At 46.3% G+C, this 14,752-nt stretch overlaps 2 protein-coding genes across 2 annotated transcripts in view; both read left to right on the top strand.

Annotated features, from left to right (window-relative positions):
* The window catches only part of LOC101164187 (ladderlectin), a 38,917-nt gene that overhangs the window by 5,421 nt on the left and 18,744 nt on the right, over nt 1-14,752 (top strand). The window lies entirely within an intron of this gene.
* LOC110017067 (ladderlectin-like) lies at nt 6,241-13,703 on the top strand. Its single transcript, XM_023948887.1, has 6 exons — nt 6,241-6,465; nt 6,533-6,565; nt 12,672-12,781; nt 12,861-12,995; nt 13,073-13,184; nt 13,353-13,703. The coding sequence occupies exons 1-6, from the start codon at nt 6,396-6,398 to the stop codon at nt 13,448-13,450; spliced, it is 558 nt and encodes a 185-aa protein (XP_023804655.1). The 5' UTR covers nt 6,241-6,395; the 3' UTR covers nt 13,451-13,703.

The raw sequence follows: 14,752 nt of genomic DNA, 5'->3' as shown, positions 1-14,752 counted from the left end.
AGACATCTGTGCACATGGATGAATGACGAATACAAGAAAGACTTGTGAAAAGTACATCACGCATGTATCACAGAATTTCATACCTGGAAAATGAGCAAAATGTACGTAGTAGCTGTGCGACACGGCCTTAAGCCACTCTTTGAAGTGAATGATTGGAGCCAGCTCATGTATGAAGTTGATTTTGCCCCACGCTCACAACCTTTTAGTACGTCCACTAGGCTTCATTTTGGGCCTGGTTCTCCTGTAAGTTCCATACTTCACTTAAACTCTCGTATTATCCTCAAATATTACTCACACATTTCACCCTTAGGGTCAATTTGACCCCATGGATATTTGCCTTCAGAAAATGATTTACATAAAATTGTTAACCAAGTTTTTGGTGTCAGGCATTTTGTTTATTTGTAGAATACATAAATAACCCCTTGATAATGAAACAGATCAGTGGGTTGACCTGTTCTCTAGCCACCATCAGGCCAAAACTTTTAAATTATAAAGAATGTACCTTGAAAAGTTTTCATACAAATCTTCTCAAATGTACTGACAACATTAATGACCACAAAAGTTGGAACCCTATTGGTTTAGGTGATTATATGACCTTTTCTGTAGCGCCACCATTAGGTTGAACTTTTAGTTTTAGAGTTAGTGTATCTTGAATGTCTTTCATCCTAATCTTTTTTAATTTGGGGTACACATTCATGACTCTCACAGAATAAAGCATTTTGGCAGATGTTAGTGACCCCCTTTCCTTTTATGAACATATTTATTTACTTATTTTTATCTCATTTTTTGTGACATATTTGTGGTTAGTCAGTGTAAAGTCTCACTCACCCCTCCTCTTTTCTTAGGTCCACTTGGGACAGGCAGTTGCAGAGTTAGAGAGCCCCCCCCCCCCCTTTGTTTTTCTTTTCTTAATGTTTTTGTGTAAAATTGAAAATTATAATGAGAACATAAGTCAGATAGTCAGAACATGGAACAGTTCTTGGTCGAGCTTTTAGTCTGCACCACTGTACACAGGATGTGCAGAGTTGGTGCATGCTCCTTGCAGACATATTTCTTGCTAAGAGTGTGACCCACCAGACACACAGTCAGTCATATTGAAGACAAAGAGCTCTTCATTTGAGAGATGAGATTCAACTTTATTTATCCCACGATGGGGAAATTCTGTTGTCTGCGGCAGCAGCAAAGTGATGTTCAGCAAAGTATAGTGACCTTCAAGTGTTGCATTTCAACATTATAATATATACAAAACATAAAATATATAACCATCAATTGAAAATATTTTACGTGAGCTGATCATTTCAGAGGGGAGGCATGTGTAGTTTGAAAGACTTGGATGTGATCAACTCACAACCCTACATTGGCTTCCTCATTTTGGCAGGATTTTACACCTCACTACGAGAAATGTCAAAGTTCTCGTGGGAATGGTTGTTTTTCCCACCCCCCTGTTATGGATCAACTCAAAAGTATCAACTCTGCACCTGCAGGTGTGGGGATGTTAGGTCACACACACACAAGTTTTAAACAGCTAAAACAGCCTGGGGTCAAACTGACCCCCGAGGAACACCACTGTATGCAATATGTGGTTAGCACATAGAAAAAAAACATCATCATTATAAGTTTATGCTTAATCAGTTGTCCCCATCAAATTAGGAAAAGTCATGAAATATGAAGTAAAAAGAAAAAGGTTAACTATTCTCTTTTTATGACAAACATTGAATTGGGGTCAAATTGACACCAAGTATAACAGGAGGGTTAAATCAAAGATCACTTCATGATATCTGTCAATGCAGCATAGATTTCCCAGATTTGGCCCAAGGGAATTAGAGATTACTTACTGATTTGAAAGCTGTTATTTCAATTATTATACAATTTTCATTGAGAAACCTTTCTGTGTTTGTGTTAGTTCTGATCCAACACTATATCTATGTCCAATTCTCAACACTAAAACATTTGATCCTGCTCCACCGATCAATAGGACGGGGGTCCATTAATTTTTGTGACCCCCATCGCCTTTAGTAGTCTCTGAACTTACTTGTTAGATTACCAATGATATCAGTTGTGCATAATAATGTAGGAATGCCCCCCCCCCCCCACCCAAGCACACAATATTTGAGTTTTCATTCAAATTAACGTAACCTTTAAGCATTCTTTCTACCTTGCACAGATTAGTGGAGCTTTGTCTGGTTTTCTATCAATTTTTCGTGTAGTTTGTCTTTGTTTTGTTTTTGATTATTACATTTTTATCTTACCTCGATATGTTTATATATACATGGGTTTATTGATAAAATTTAAACTGATCTAATTTCTGTTGTGTTAAATCGAAAAAATCCTGAATGTATATGTCTAAGGTGTGTCTTTGTGAGTGTGTGCGTGCGTGTATGTGTGTTGGAGAGTATCTTTTTGAGGGGTAAAGGATGTGTGTACTAAACGTGGTGCAGTGAAAATTGGGGGGTAAGGCGCTGAAAGGACATCTGCTGCTTGCTGGCAGTGATGCCCAAGCACCCCCCTGCCAAGGGTCCTAGATGTCTAAAGTGCAATTAAAACCAAGAGGGGGGGGGGTTCCCATACGACAAGCAGGGGAGGGGGACCACTGCCAAGCAACTCCTCCCTCCAAGGTGCATCGCAGGCTGACCCCCCTATCACCCTAATAAGTGATGCGCCAAGCCCCCAGGCCCCACACCCCTCAACCCACACAAGGAGAGAGAAGCCAAGAAAGCGCACCCGGTAGTTGGACACCCTCCAGACCTGAGGTTGTGTTCCAACTACCGGTTCCCCTTCTTAAAAAGGGGAACCACCACCACTGTTTGCCAGTCCTGTGGTAGAGTTCCTTACTGCCACGCGATGCTGCAGAGACGTGTCAGCCAAGACACTCCCACAGCATCCAGAAACTCGAGGTACTCAGGGCGGACTTCATCCACTCCCGGAGCCTTGCCACTGAAGAGCTCATTGACTACCTCAGTGACTTCAGCTTGGGTGATAGACAGCCTCACCCCAAAGTCCTCATTCTCTGCTTCCTCAAAAGAAAGCATGTCAGTGAGATTCAGGAGATCCTCAAAGTATTCCTTTCATTGCCCGACAATGTCCCCAATTAAAGTCAATAGGTCCCCACCTGCACTGAAAACGCTGCCTGTAGAGAATGGCTCTCCCCTTCTGAGGCGCCGGACGGTTTATAGAATTTCTTCGAGGCCAAGCGATTGTTCTTCTCCATGGCCTCACCGAACTCCTCCCAGAACCGAGTTTTTGCCTCTGCAACAGTCCGGGCCGCAGCTCGCTTAGACTGCCGGTACCTGTCAGCTGCCTCTAGAGTCCCACCTGGTAGGACTGGTAGGACTCTTTCTTCAGCTTGACGGCATCCCTTACTTCTGGTGTCCACCATCACCATCATTACCAGAGTCCTTGCCACAGCTTAGAGCAGCAGCAGAGACAATGGAAGTGGAATACATGATCCACTCAGACTCGATGTCCCCAGCATCCCTCAGTACCTGTCTGAACATGTCCCGGATGTGGGAGTTAATGACTTCCCTGATGGAGGGCTCAGCCAGACGTTCCCATACAGACCATTGCAGTGCCTTTGTATCTCCCAATTCTTTCCGGCCTCCTTCCCCGCCAGGGAATCCAACTCACCACTAGGTGGACAGCTCTGCCCCTCTCTTTACTCGAGTGTCCAAGACACCAGGTCACCTGAAACAACTACAATGTTGATCACTGACCTCCTGCTTAGGGTGTTCTGTTGCTACGTGTATTGATTGACATCCTTGTGTTCAGATCAGGGAGGCCATTCCTACCAATCACGCCCCTCCCTGACTGACACCCTTGACCCTCCAGGTACCACGGTTATTGCTTTGAAGTCCCCCAGGAGGAAAATTGACTCCCTGTTTGGAGAACTTTGCAGTAACCCTTCGAGAGACACCAAGAAGGCAGGGTTCTCCAAACTGCTTTTTGGCCCATAAGCCGAAACCACAATCTAATCAATCTGAATGTTTACATCGCCTCCATCATGTCTGATGTCTGGACCTACGCAACGCAAGTTTTACGCAGTCCAGTTGATTTTGTGGCAAAAAGTCAAAGAAACGGAAAACAGGTCCAGGTTTTAACCCTTGTGCTATCCTAGGCACTTTGACATTGGGAGTGGGGTCATCTAGACCCACTAGACAGTGCCCTGAACCTATTTCTTCAATGATTTGTGATCTTCACTGGTGTCCATGGATTACATGAAATCTTCTCTGTCACGGTATGACTAGGAAACAGAGTGACCCAGATGCTGAAACCCGGAAGGAGACTCGGACTAGGAGGTAAATTTAGGAGGTTTAATTTGGCTGAAGGTCAGTAATGGCGTTTTTCCCAGAGGGATGAGCGTCGGCTGGCTGGAGGAGTCTTGCAGAGGGAGTCCAGGAGTGCAGCACGTGAGACCAGAAAATCACGACCAGGTGAGTATCAGAACTGGATAATCCTGAGGCAGAGCGAGAGGAGCAATTAGTGACATGAAACATGACAACACACAGGAACTAGACGTGGCCAGACTAAGCACCGTTGGAAGAACAATGAACTGGCGGCGACTGAAGATCCACAAGGTCCTTAAGAAGGCAGAGGTAATGATGAGGTGAGTGAGATCAGCTGGTTGCATCCAAGGCAGAGAAGGCGGGGGAGGGGGAGAGTAACTGACAGGCCACCATGACATTCTCCACCTTTAACAACCTTTGTCATGGTAGGAAGAACACGTCAGTAGCCGCGGTTACATGGGCAGAATATCTTGATCGGATCAATGGTCGGGTTAAAATTCACCCGTGCACATGGGATCAGAAAACCTTTTTCCGATTAGAACAAACGTTCCCATGGCTCACACTTTCATTCGGAATGAATCATCTGGGCATGCGCAGTAGTGTAAAATCACCCGGATTAGGAAATAGGTCCCGTTGTAAACAAACCACTGCCACAGACAGACAGCATGTGCTGCAGCTCCGTAATACGAGACGATAATAGCGCACATAAATGTATGGAAATAACGTCAGCCTTTATTTTGGTGGGACACAACTGGAAACACAAATCCACGTGACACCACGCGACATTTATTTCTGCTCTGAAGAGTTCACACAGGCCGCCCCAAAGCCACTCTGTGAGCTAGCGGCCCGAGCTCTGTTCGAACACGGTTCCTCCTGAGTCCTGCAGCCGCTAACCCAGAGCGGCGGGGCGGCTCGCAGTCTGGATTCTCCCACACATAACAAAACGCACACGTAACAAAGCATCCTCCCCCCTCGGACACAAAATTATTAATCCAGCTCCTCTGCTCACTCGGGTGCCAGTGGACTGAGTGAGCGTCGGGGAGCACGAAGCGAGAGGGAGGGAAAAGAGGGAAAGAGAGGGGAGAGCCAGAGGGGCGAGAGCGGAGCGGCGCTTTTCACGGGGCGTCCGCAGAGCCACACACCATCTATGCGTGACGTAACCCAGAGCAGCAGTGACACACGATCGGAATGACCGTTTACATGCTCCACGATCGGATAAACGATCGGTATAACCCACCTATCTCGATCGGAAAGAAATTCTGATCCGAACGAGTCTGATCGGGGCAGAGTATTCCGAACGGCGTGTTTACATGACGCATTTTCTTTCCGATCAGGCGTTCTTTCCGATTACTTTTGCCCATGTAAACGCGGCTAATGGCCATCTTGACCCCATAGGATAGCACAAGGGTTTAAATAACTTCCAATGTAATTTAAAAATAATGATGCCGATGCAGTAACCCCATCGTGCGTTTTCGCCATGCACAATGAAAGTTTAATTTTGTGAGTGCAAGAAAATGACATAATTTATGACAAAAAACATGTATTTTTCTAGGACTTCATGGGACCCAACCCAGGGGGGGGCAGGACAAACAACTCCTTCAGAAGCCAAAAAGGGGGTGAGAGACCAGAGATCTAAATCCAACCCATTTGCATAAATGGTTGAAGAGTTACGGTAATTCAAAGGTCAACACTGGAGCTAAAGTCTATTTATATAGAAACATATATATTGGTTTATTGTCCTCATGGAGATGAAAAAGTTGATAAAACTTTACAGACCATTTTCTTCCTTCAGCTATTCAGTTATCTCGGCTGAAAACCTCCTGTTCAGCATCGTCATGGTACCATTTTTGTCAGAGTTTGCTTCAACTGTTTCTTGAAAATGAGGAAACTCACTTTCTACCCGTATGATGCTTCTGTGGTCAGACCTGAGGATGATGAGTCTGAATCAGCCTCTTATCTTCTTCTGTTTGCTTTGTAGTAGTTCCTCAGTCAGTCGACGATGAGGAGATAAGGAGCTGTATAAACCAGCCAGGCTTCCTTCAGAGCTAAGCAGCAGGTTGGACCTAGAGAGACAGAGCCTCTGGGATTGGAACCGACCAACACCTCGACTCCTTGATGATGGCGATGATGAAGTTGGCTGTGCTTGTTCTCGTTTGTGCCGCTGTGGCTCAGACCAGAGCTGATGGTTAGTATTTCTCTTAATGCTGCAAATGTATAAAACAAACTCACTGAAATCTGTTGACTCTTTCCAGCTCCTCAGGCCGCTTCCTCTAAGTCAGCCGAAGGTCAGTGGTGGTTTTTACTAAACCCTTCTAGACACTATAATCCTTATATGGTGAATTATAATACAATCATAACAAAATTCGGTTTTTATTCATTTTTAGGGATACAAATAAGTTTTTTACAAAAAAAAACCTGATATGTTTAAATTCTACAAAGATATATTTACCTGCCAACCTAAATGCACTTACTTAATTTTGTACAGTAAAAAAACATCTATTTAATTTTATGGTCATTTGTAGGTATAATTGAAAATAATTTTAAATATGGTATTTTGCTGTAATAATGGTTCCTCTATCTTTAAAAATTATTTATACATAGTTAGAGACAATGTTTCTGAATGGAGAACCGTGTAATAAAATTAACAGTCATGAACTCAGCATCAGTCATTCCAGGATCTGCTTCCCATCATATCTAAACTGCTATTTCTGAACTGATCATTTTCTCTTTGCTTAATATCGTATTTTTGGTATGTTTGCTATCAAAGCTCTACACCATAGTAACATCCATGCCTGAAGGGGTTAAAGAGTTTTGGAAATATGAGCAGAAGTTAAGGCGTTCTGCAAGTACTGAACTGCAAAATGTTTTTAACATGTCAATAGGATCAAATCAGGAATCAGATCAAAGAAACTAGTTCCTTAGTGATCCCTGCTGTTTTGGAAGCATTTGTGCCAAAAGTGTTATGGTGCCTGTCAGTCTCCTCCCCCTCCCCCTCCTGCTCTGCTCCTGACTCCACCAGCTGGGACCAATTCACGTCGTCACTGCTTCTGCTCTTAAGGAGTTCCAGACCCATCAGTCAACGCCAGTTCGTTGCCCTTTATGGTGACTAAACCTGGTCTTAAGTCTAGCTCATGTTTCTATGTTAAGTCTGGCCTCGTGTTAATCTTGCCTCTCCCTGTCTCAGGATTCCAGTCTCCAAGTGTCCCCAGTGTGGATGTCAGTCCGAGTCCTCCTACAGTCCGGTGGAAACCCCAAGCTCTGCCAAGCTGCGCTCTTACCTCCAGCCACGCCACAAGCCGCTGTTCTCTCCAGCTGCCCTCCAAGCCACACCAACTTTCCTGGAAGAAAAAAATAAATAAATAAAACCCTTTACTTACCGTTCACCCCCTTGTCCTCATTCTGGGTTTCAGCGTCTGGGTCTGTCAATCCTTCAAGTCATGACAGAACGAACTGGCCTAACTCCTGACCCAGCTGACCCAGAAGGACTTCGCCACACAGTTAATCAGCAAGGAATCTTTTTGGAACTGCACTCCAACGCCATTTCTCGGATGTCTAAGATTCAAGAAGACCTACTTTCACAGCTCAATGGTATGATGCAAACATTAATGAATTTACCCGCACAAATGTCTAACTCTGTCGCCACAGCAACACTTCCTACTTCCGGCCAAGCTTCCGCTCCCGTTCCAACCCCGGAAAATTTTCGCCTGCAACCCGAGCCATTCTACGGTGACGTAGAAGCATGCGGCGGATTTCTCTATTCCAATGTCAACTTCTGTTTCAACAAGCTCCCAGGTACTACTATTCTGATCCCAGCAAAATCACCCTAATCGTCAACTCCCTGAGAAATAAAGCCCTGCAGTGGGCCCAAGCTTTTCTGGCGGTCAATCCCATTACTCACCTTCCGTTTGATCGTTTCATAAAGGAGTTCCGTCTGGTGTTCGATCAGCCAAAGAAGCAGGAAGAAGCCACCAGAAAACTCCTCGCTCTCAGACAGCAGAATCGTTCGGTCAGCGACCATATCATCAACTTCAGAATCCTGGCGCTGGAAGCCGGCTGGTCTGATCCGGTACTCCACGGTGTCTTCTATCAGTCCCTCAACGAAAACATAACGGATCACTTATGCACGCAGCCAGAAACCCGTAACTTCGAAGAACTTGTCTCCGCAGCCCTGCGCTCCGACGCCCGCCTTCGGGAGCGTCAGCATGAAAAGCCTCCTCAGGCACATAAGACACCTAAGCCCATATTACCGGCTGCTGATGCTCTTTTCTCCCCTTCCTGTCCTCCAGAAAGATCACACCGCTCTCATGAGGAGCCCATGCAGATCGGCATCTCACGGATCTCCGCCGAGGAACGTAAAAGGCGCCGGGAGGAGGGTGCGTGTTTTTACTGCGGCCAGCAGGGGCATCAGGTACATCAATGTGAGCTGCGTTCAAAACTCCAGAACCCCCCACTAGAAGACAGGCCGCGGGCGGGTACCCCTATCGTCTCTGCTAAGAACTTTCTTTTTCTTCCTGTCAAGTTATGTAATCATGCCAATATTATTGAACTTCAGGCCCTTATTGATTCAGGCGCTGAACAAAGCCTCCTTGACCATAGCATTGTTTCCCGTCTCTCGCTCCCTGTTGAAAAACTCGACTCTCCTGTTAGAGCTGCAGGCTTGGGAGGACAACACCTCTCCCTCATAACTCATCGTACTAAGCCCCTATTACTGATCACCTCTGGTAATCACAGGGAAGATGTTCAGTTTTTCATCACTCACACCCCCCAAAATCCTGTGGTCTTAGGTTTTTCGTGGCTTAGAAAACACAACCCCCAGTTCGACTGGACCAATCATTGTATTATCAACTGGAGTGAGTTTTGCCTCGCCAACTGTCTTCGCTCAGCGGTCCCTACCGTAAATAACTCCCCTAGTGGTCAATCGGAAGACATTGATCTCAGTAATGTTCCAGAGTGTTACCACAACCTCAGTTACGTGTACAGTAAGTCCAAAGCCAGCTCTCTTCCTCCTCATAGACCCTATGACTGCTCCATCCAGTTATTAGATGGTGCTACTTTACCCAAAGGACGGTTGTTTAATCTATCTGGTCCAGAGAAAGTTGCCATGGAAAAATATATCCAAGAGGCACTTTCTTCGGGGCACATCCGTCCCTCCTCTTCTCCCGCTGGGGCTGGGTTTTTTTTCGTGGAGAAAAAGGACAAGTCCCTGAGACCCTGTATCGATTATCGGGAGTTAAACCAAATCACTATTAAAGATAAATACTCTTTACCCCTCCTCAGCTCAGTTTTTGACTCTATCCAAGGCGCCCGTATCTTTTCTAAACTCGATCTCCGCAACGCTTACCATCTCGTACGTATAAAGGAGGGGGATGAATGGAAAACCGCTTTCAAAACTCCGTTAGGACATTATGAGTATCTCGTCATGCCCTTTGGGTTAACTAACGCTCCGGCCGTGTTTCAACGCCTAGTTAATGACGTCCTCAGGGATTTCCTCAATCTTTTCGTCTTTGTCTACCTGGACGACATACTCATCTACTCAAAAGACACCACCCAACATGAAGGTCACGTTAGGTCTGTGCTACAGCGTCTGGCTGAGAACCACCTATTCGTCAAAGCAGAAAAATGCGCTTTTCACACTACCTCCGTTCCATTTTTGGGCTACATATTTGAAGCCGGCAGCATCCGGCCTGACCCGGCCAAGATAGAGGCCGTATCCCAGTGGGAACCTCCTACCACACGCAAAAAGCTCCAGCAATTTTTGGGCTTTGCCAACTTTTATAGGCGTTTCATTAGGAACTATAGCTCGATTGCTGCTCCGCTCACTCAACTCACATCCACTGCCAAGCCATTCTCCTGGAACGCCACCGCCCAATCTGCCTTCGACCACCTTAAAAAGCTATTTGTCTCTGCCCCCATCTTAATTCAGCCCGACCCCGACAGACAGTTTATTGTGGAGGTCGACGCCTCGGACTCTGGGGTTGGGGGGGTACTGTCCCAAAGGGAAGTGGGCACCAACAAACTTAAACCATGCGCCTTCTTTTCCAAGAAGCTTTCCCCGGCTGAAAGGAATTATGATGTGGGTAATCGCGAACTTCTGGCCATTAAACTGGCACTCGAAGAATGGCGTCATTGGCTGGAGGGAGCGGCTCACCCCTTCATTGTGTGGACAGACCACAAAAACCTTGCATATCTCCGTACTGCCAAGAGGCTCAATTCCCGTCAGGCCCGCTGGTGCTTATTTTTTGACCGTTTTAACTTTACCATCACGTACCGTCCTGGGTCTCGCAACACAAAGCCCGATGCCCTGTCACGAAAATTCTGCTCCACTGAATCCACGTCCGTCACCAGCATCCTGCCCCCCACCTGTGTGGTTGGAAACCTTACCTGGGACATAGAGGCCAGAGTCATCCAGGCCCAAGGTGAGGAACCTAATCACCCTGTTCCTCCTGATGGCACTTTATTTGTTCCCAGTTCCCTCAGGTCCGACGTCATCACATGGGCTCACACTTCACGCATCGCCTGCCATGGGGGGGTACATCGAACCATCAGTCTGATCCGTAGACGCTTTTTCTGGCCTACCATAGATAAGGACGTCAGGGAGTATGTGGCCGCATGTTCGATCTGCGCCCGTTCGAAGTCAGCTCACTCACCACCTTCAGGGCTTCTCCATCCTCTACCCACGCCCAGCCGTCCGTGGTCCCACATCGCGGTGGACTTCGTCACCGGTCTCCCTGACTCCCAAGGTCACACTGTCATTTTTACTGTTATCGACCGGTTCTCTAAATTCTGTCATTTCATCCCCCTCCGTCAGCTCCCCACAGCCACAGAAACGGCAGACATTCTGGTTCACCATGTTTTCAGACATCATGGCATTCCATCGGACATCGTCTCTGACCGCGGACCTCAATTCGTCTCCCAGGTGTGGAAGGCCTTCTGTTCTGCCCTGGGAGCCACAGTCAGCCTCTCGTCAGGTTACCACCCTCAGTCTAACGGCCAGGCAGAACGTGCAAATCAGGAACTGGAGGCATCCCTCCATTGCATCGCTGCCGATAACCCCGCTGACTGGTCGAGTTACCTAGTATGGGTCGAGTATGCCCACAATTCACATCCCTCTTCCGCCACAGGAATCTCCCCATTTGAGGCTTCCCTCGGGTTCTTGCCACCACTGTTCCCGTCCAACGAACTCGACCTGGCTGTGCCCTCTGTGCAGGACCACCTCCAGCGCTGTCAGCACGTGTGGCAACAGACCAAGGCAGCGCTCGTCCGCACCAAGGAGAACAACTGCCGGACGGCGAACCGACGCAGGGTGGTGGGACCCGAGTACCGACCAGGCCAAAAGGTATGGCTTTCAGCCAGGAACATTCCCATTCAGGCCACGTCTCGCAAGCTCTCCCCCAGGTACATCGGTCCGTACATCATTGATAAAGTCATTAACCCCTCATGTGTCCGCCTCAAGCTCCCGGCTGCGCTCAAAATTCATCCCTCCTTCCACATCTCACAAATCAAGCCAGTCTCTGACAGCACCTTGTGCCCGCCTTCCGCTTCCCCACCTCCCGCCCGTATCATCGACGGCGCTCCGGCTTACTCGGTTAGTCGCATCCTGGATGTTCGACGGCGGGGTCGCGGCCTTCAGTACCTCGTTGACTGGGAAGGGTACGGTCCCGAGGAGCGCTCCTGGGTCTCCCGCTCCCTCATTTTGGACCCCTGCCTCATCACAGACTTCTACCGCGCCCACCCGGATCGCCGCCCTGGACCGCCTAGAGGCGGTCGTTGAGGGGGGGGTACTGTTATGGTGCCTGTCAGTCTCCTCCCCCTCCCCCTCCTGCTCTGCTCCTGACTCCACCAGCTGGGACCAATTCACGTCGTCACTGCTTCTGCTCTTAAGGAGTTCCAGACCCATCAGTCAACGCCAGTTCGTTGCCCTTTATGGTGACTAAACCTGGTCTTAAGTCTAGCTCATGTTTCTATGTTAAGTCTGGCCTCGTGTTAATCTTGCCTCTCCCTGTCTCAGGATTCCAGTCTCCAAGTGTCCCCAGTGTGGATGTCAGTCCGAGTCCTCCTACAGTCCGGTGGAAACCCCAAGCTCTGCCAAGCTGCGCTCTTACCTCCAGCCACGCCACAAGCCGCTGTTCTCTCCAGCTGCCCTCCAAGCCACACCAACTTTCCTGGAAGAAAAAAATAAATAAATAAAACCCTTTACTTACCGTTCACCCCCTTGTCCTCATTCTGGGTTTCAGCGTCTGGGTCTGTCAATCCTTCAAGTCATGACAAAAAGTCTTTCATCATGTGAAATCTGTATGCAAATTAATTCTGTGATCATTAAGTTATTCAACTTTAATACATCTGATTGATAAATACCATGCTTTCTATAACTTTACAACCCTTCCTTTAAAGATAATGTGGTGTTGGAAAAGAAACGACTACATTGCCGTCCTTTCTGGACTGTAATGCGCGGCCGCCGCTTCCGTTACTTTTCAAGCCCCAAGACTTGGGCTGAAGCTGAGGTAAAATGATGTTATTGATTTGATTAAATCCTCAAAGTGGTTCATTTTTGACTTATCTTTGCTGTAATCTGTCATGTAGAAATTCTGCCAGTCCATTGGGGCCAACCTGGCCTCTGTTAGAAACCGCTTAGAGAACAGCATACTACTGTCGCTGATAAAGCAGAAACAAGGCTGCTACACACCAACTTGGATCGGAGGCTCTGATGCTCAGACGGTATTAACATACTTAACATACTTGGATTTTCTAGGTTTCTTTTAACCATTTATGACCGAATTATTTTTGTTTTGCAGAATGGTGTTTGGTTTTGGAGTGATGGGAGCAAATACCAGTACACCAACTGGTGTCCCAAAGAACCCAACAATGGCCGTGGCCAACAGCACTGCTTGCAAATGAGTTACACAAGTAAATGAGAACTTTCTTATACATCACCTAACTGATGACAGAATCTATATTAATACAGCTCTGCAAGAGTTTGAGCAGGACTAATTGTATGTCAAATACTCAAAAAATTAAATTCATTCATCACAGTAAACCGAAGTTAATGACCATTTTTCATCCCAACCACTACAGAGAAACGATGCTGGGACGATTTGGAGTGCAGGGAACGCAGACCCTTCATCTGTGCCATGAGCAGATGGAGAATTCCACGATGGAGAATTCCAGGGTGAAGACGCCTGTTAAACTTGACGGATTCCTGCTTTTTTTCTCTCTACTTGTTTGGTTTGATCAGTTCCACACCAGTTCTGAAACTCCATCAAGTACTTCAGCTCTGTCGCTTCAGAGACAGAAGCAGCCACTCAAAATGCTGCTGGATGATCTCTGCACTCTTCTGAAACAATCTTAACATTTAAGTCAATCGATCTCTCTTTCCTGGTAGTTTCTTTCTTTTCTTTTTGCAAATTAAAAAGTTGGTGAAGACCAGTTTACTTGTGTTTTGTTCAACGTCAGAATGTATTAATACAACAAAGACGAGTGAAGTCAGCTGACTACAGATACAGCGGTCAAAGTAAACAGAATTGATGTCTATACAGGATGATGCTGTATAAACACTCCTGATCAAAATCTTCAGACAAGATAAGAAATTGCACACTTTTTTTTTTCAACTGCTCGATTCTGACGAGGTTCTAAGTAGAGCTTCAATATGGAAAATGAGAAATGGGAACAAGAAGCCAAACATTTTGAGCAGACAATTCAATCAAAACCATAGTTGAACTGAAATGTTCTGTTCATCAGCTGATCTAAAGACCGTCTTTGTAGATATAAATCATTTAATGCTGTTTGAGAGAAGACTGTGGACGGCAAAAAGGAATACAGCCGTTCTCTCTGAGCTTTGTTTTGTCCTAATGACCTTCAGCCAATCAACGGGTTTTAACATTAGCTCCACCCAACTGGTCTGTAACATTTTTCACTAGACCTAGAACCAACAGGAGACCATAAATGGAATGATTCGTTCGGACTTAATGGAAACACTCAAAACACCACTCAGTGGAAACAAAGACGAAGGGTCCAAACAAAACGCTCAGTAACAATGAGCTCCAACTGACCAATCAGTCTGAATAAAAGTAGGTGGAGCCTGCAGGCCCCAAACGTTTGACAGATTTGAATGGCACGCCACCGTGGTAATAATGGTACACCTGTCCTCTAATCTAAAGAACATTCAGACCAACCTACGATTACGTTGAAGGGACAGAAGTCTCAACGCCTGCAGGAAGCTCAAACTCACCACGTATCAACGGGACTAGACCATCAGCAAAACCACCATGCAGCACCAGAAGTCACATCAATGCTAAGAAATACTCATCATTTATTAGCAACAGCATAACAATGTTATTAAAAAGAATACACAGACTTATTGTACTTTAAAAGTGTTGAAATTACATAAAATGTACACATTGACTTGTATTTTTATTTTTTAAACATATTGTAGCGCAGCCGTCACCAACCCTCGGACCGCGGATCGGTACTGGTCC

The sequence above is a fragment of the Oryzias latipes genome, chromosome 18 (assembly GCF_002234675.1).
Source record: "Oryzias latipes chromosome 18, ASM223467v1".
Taxonomy (NCBI): domain Eukaryota; kingdom Metazoa; phylum Chordata; class Actinopteri; order Beloniformes; family Adrianichthyidae; genus Oryzias; species Oryzias latipes.
The sequence above is the reverse complement of the archived record's forward strand: the minus strand, read 5'-3'. Positions and strand labels throughout refer to the sequence as shown.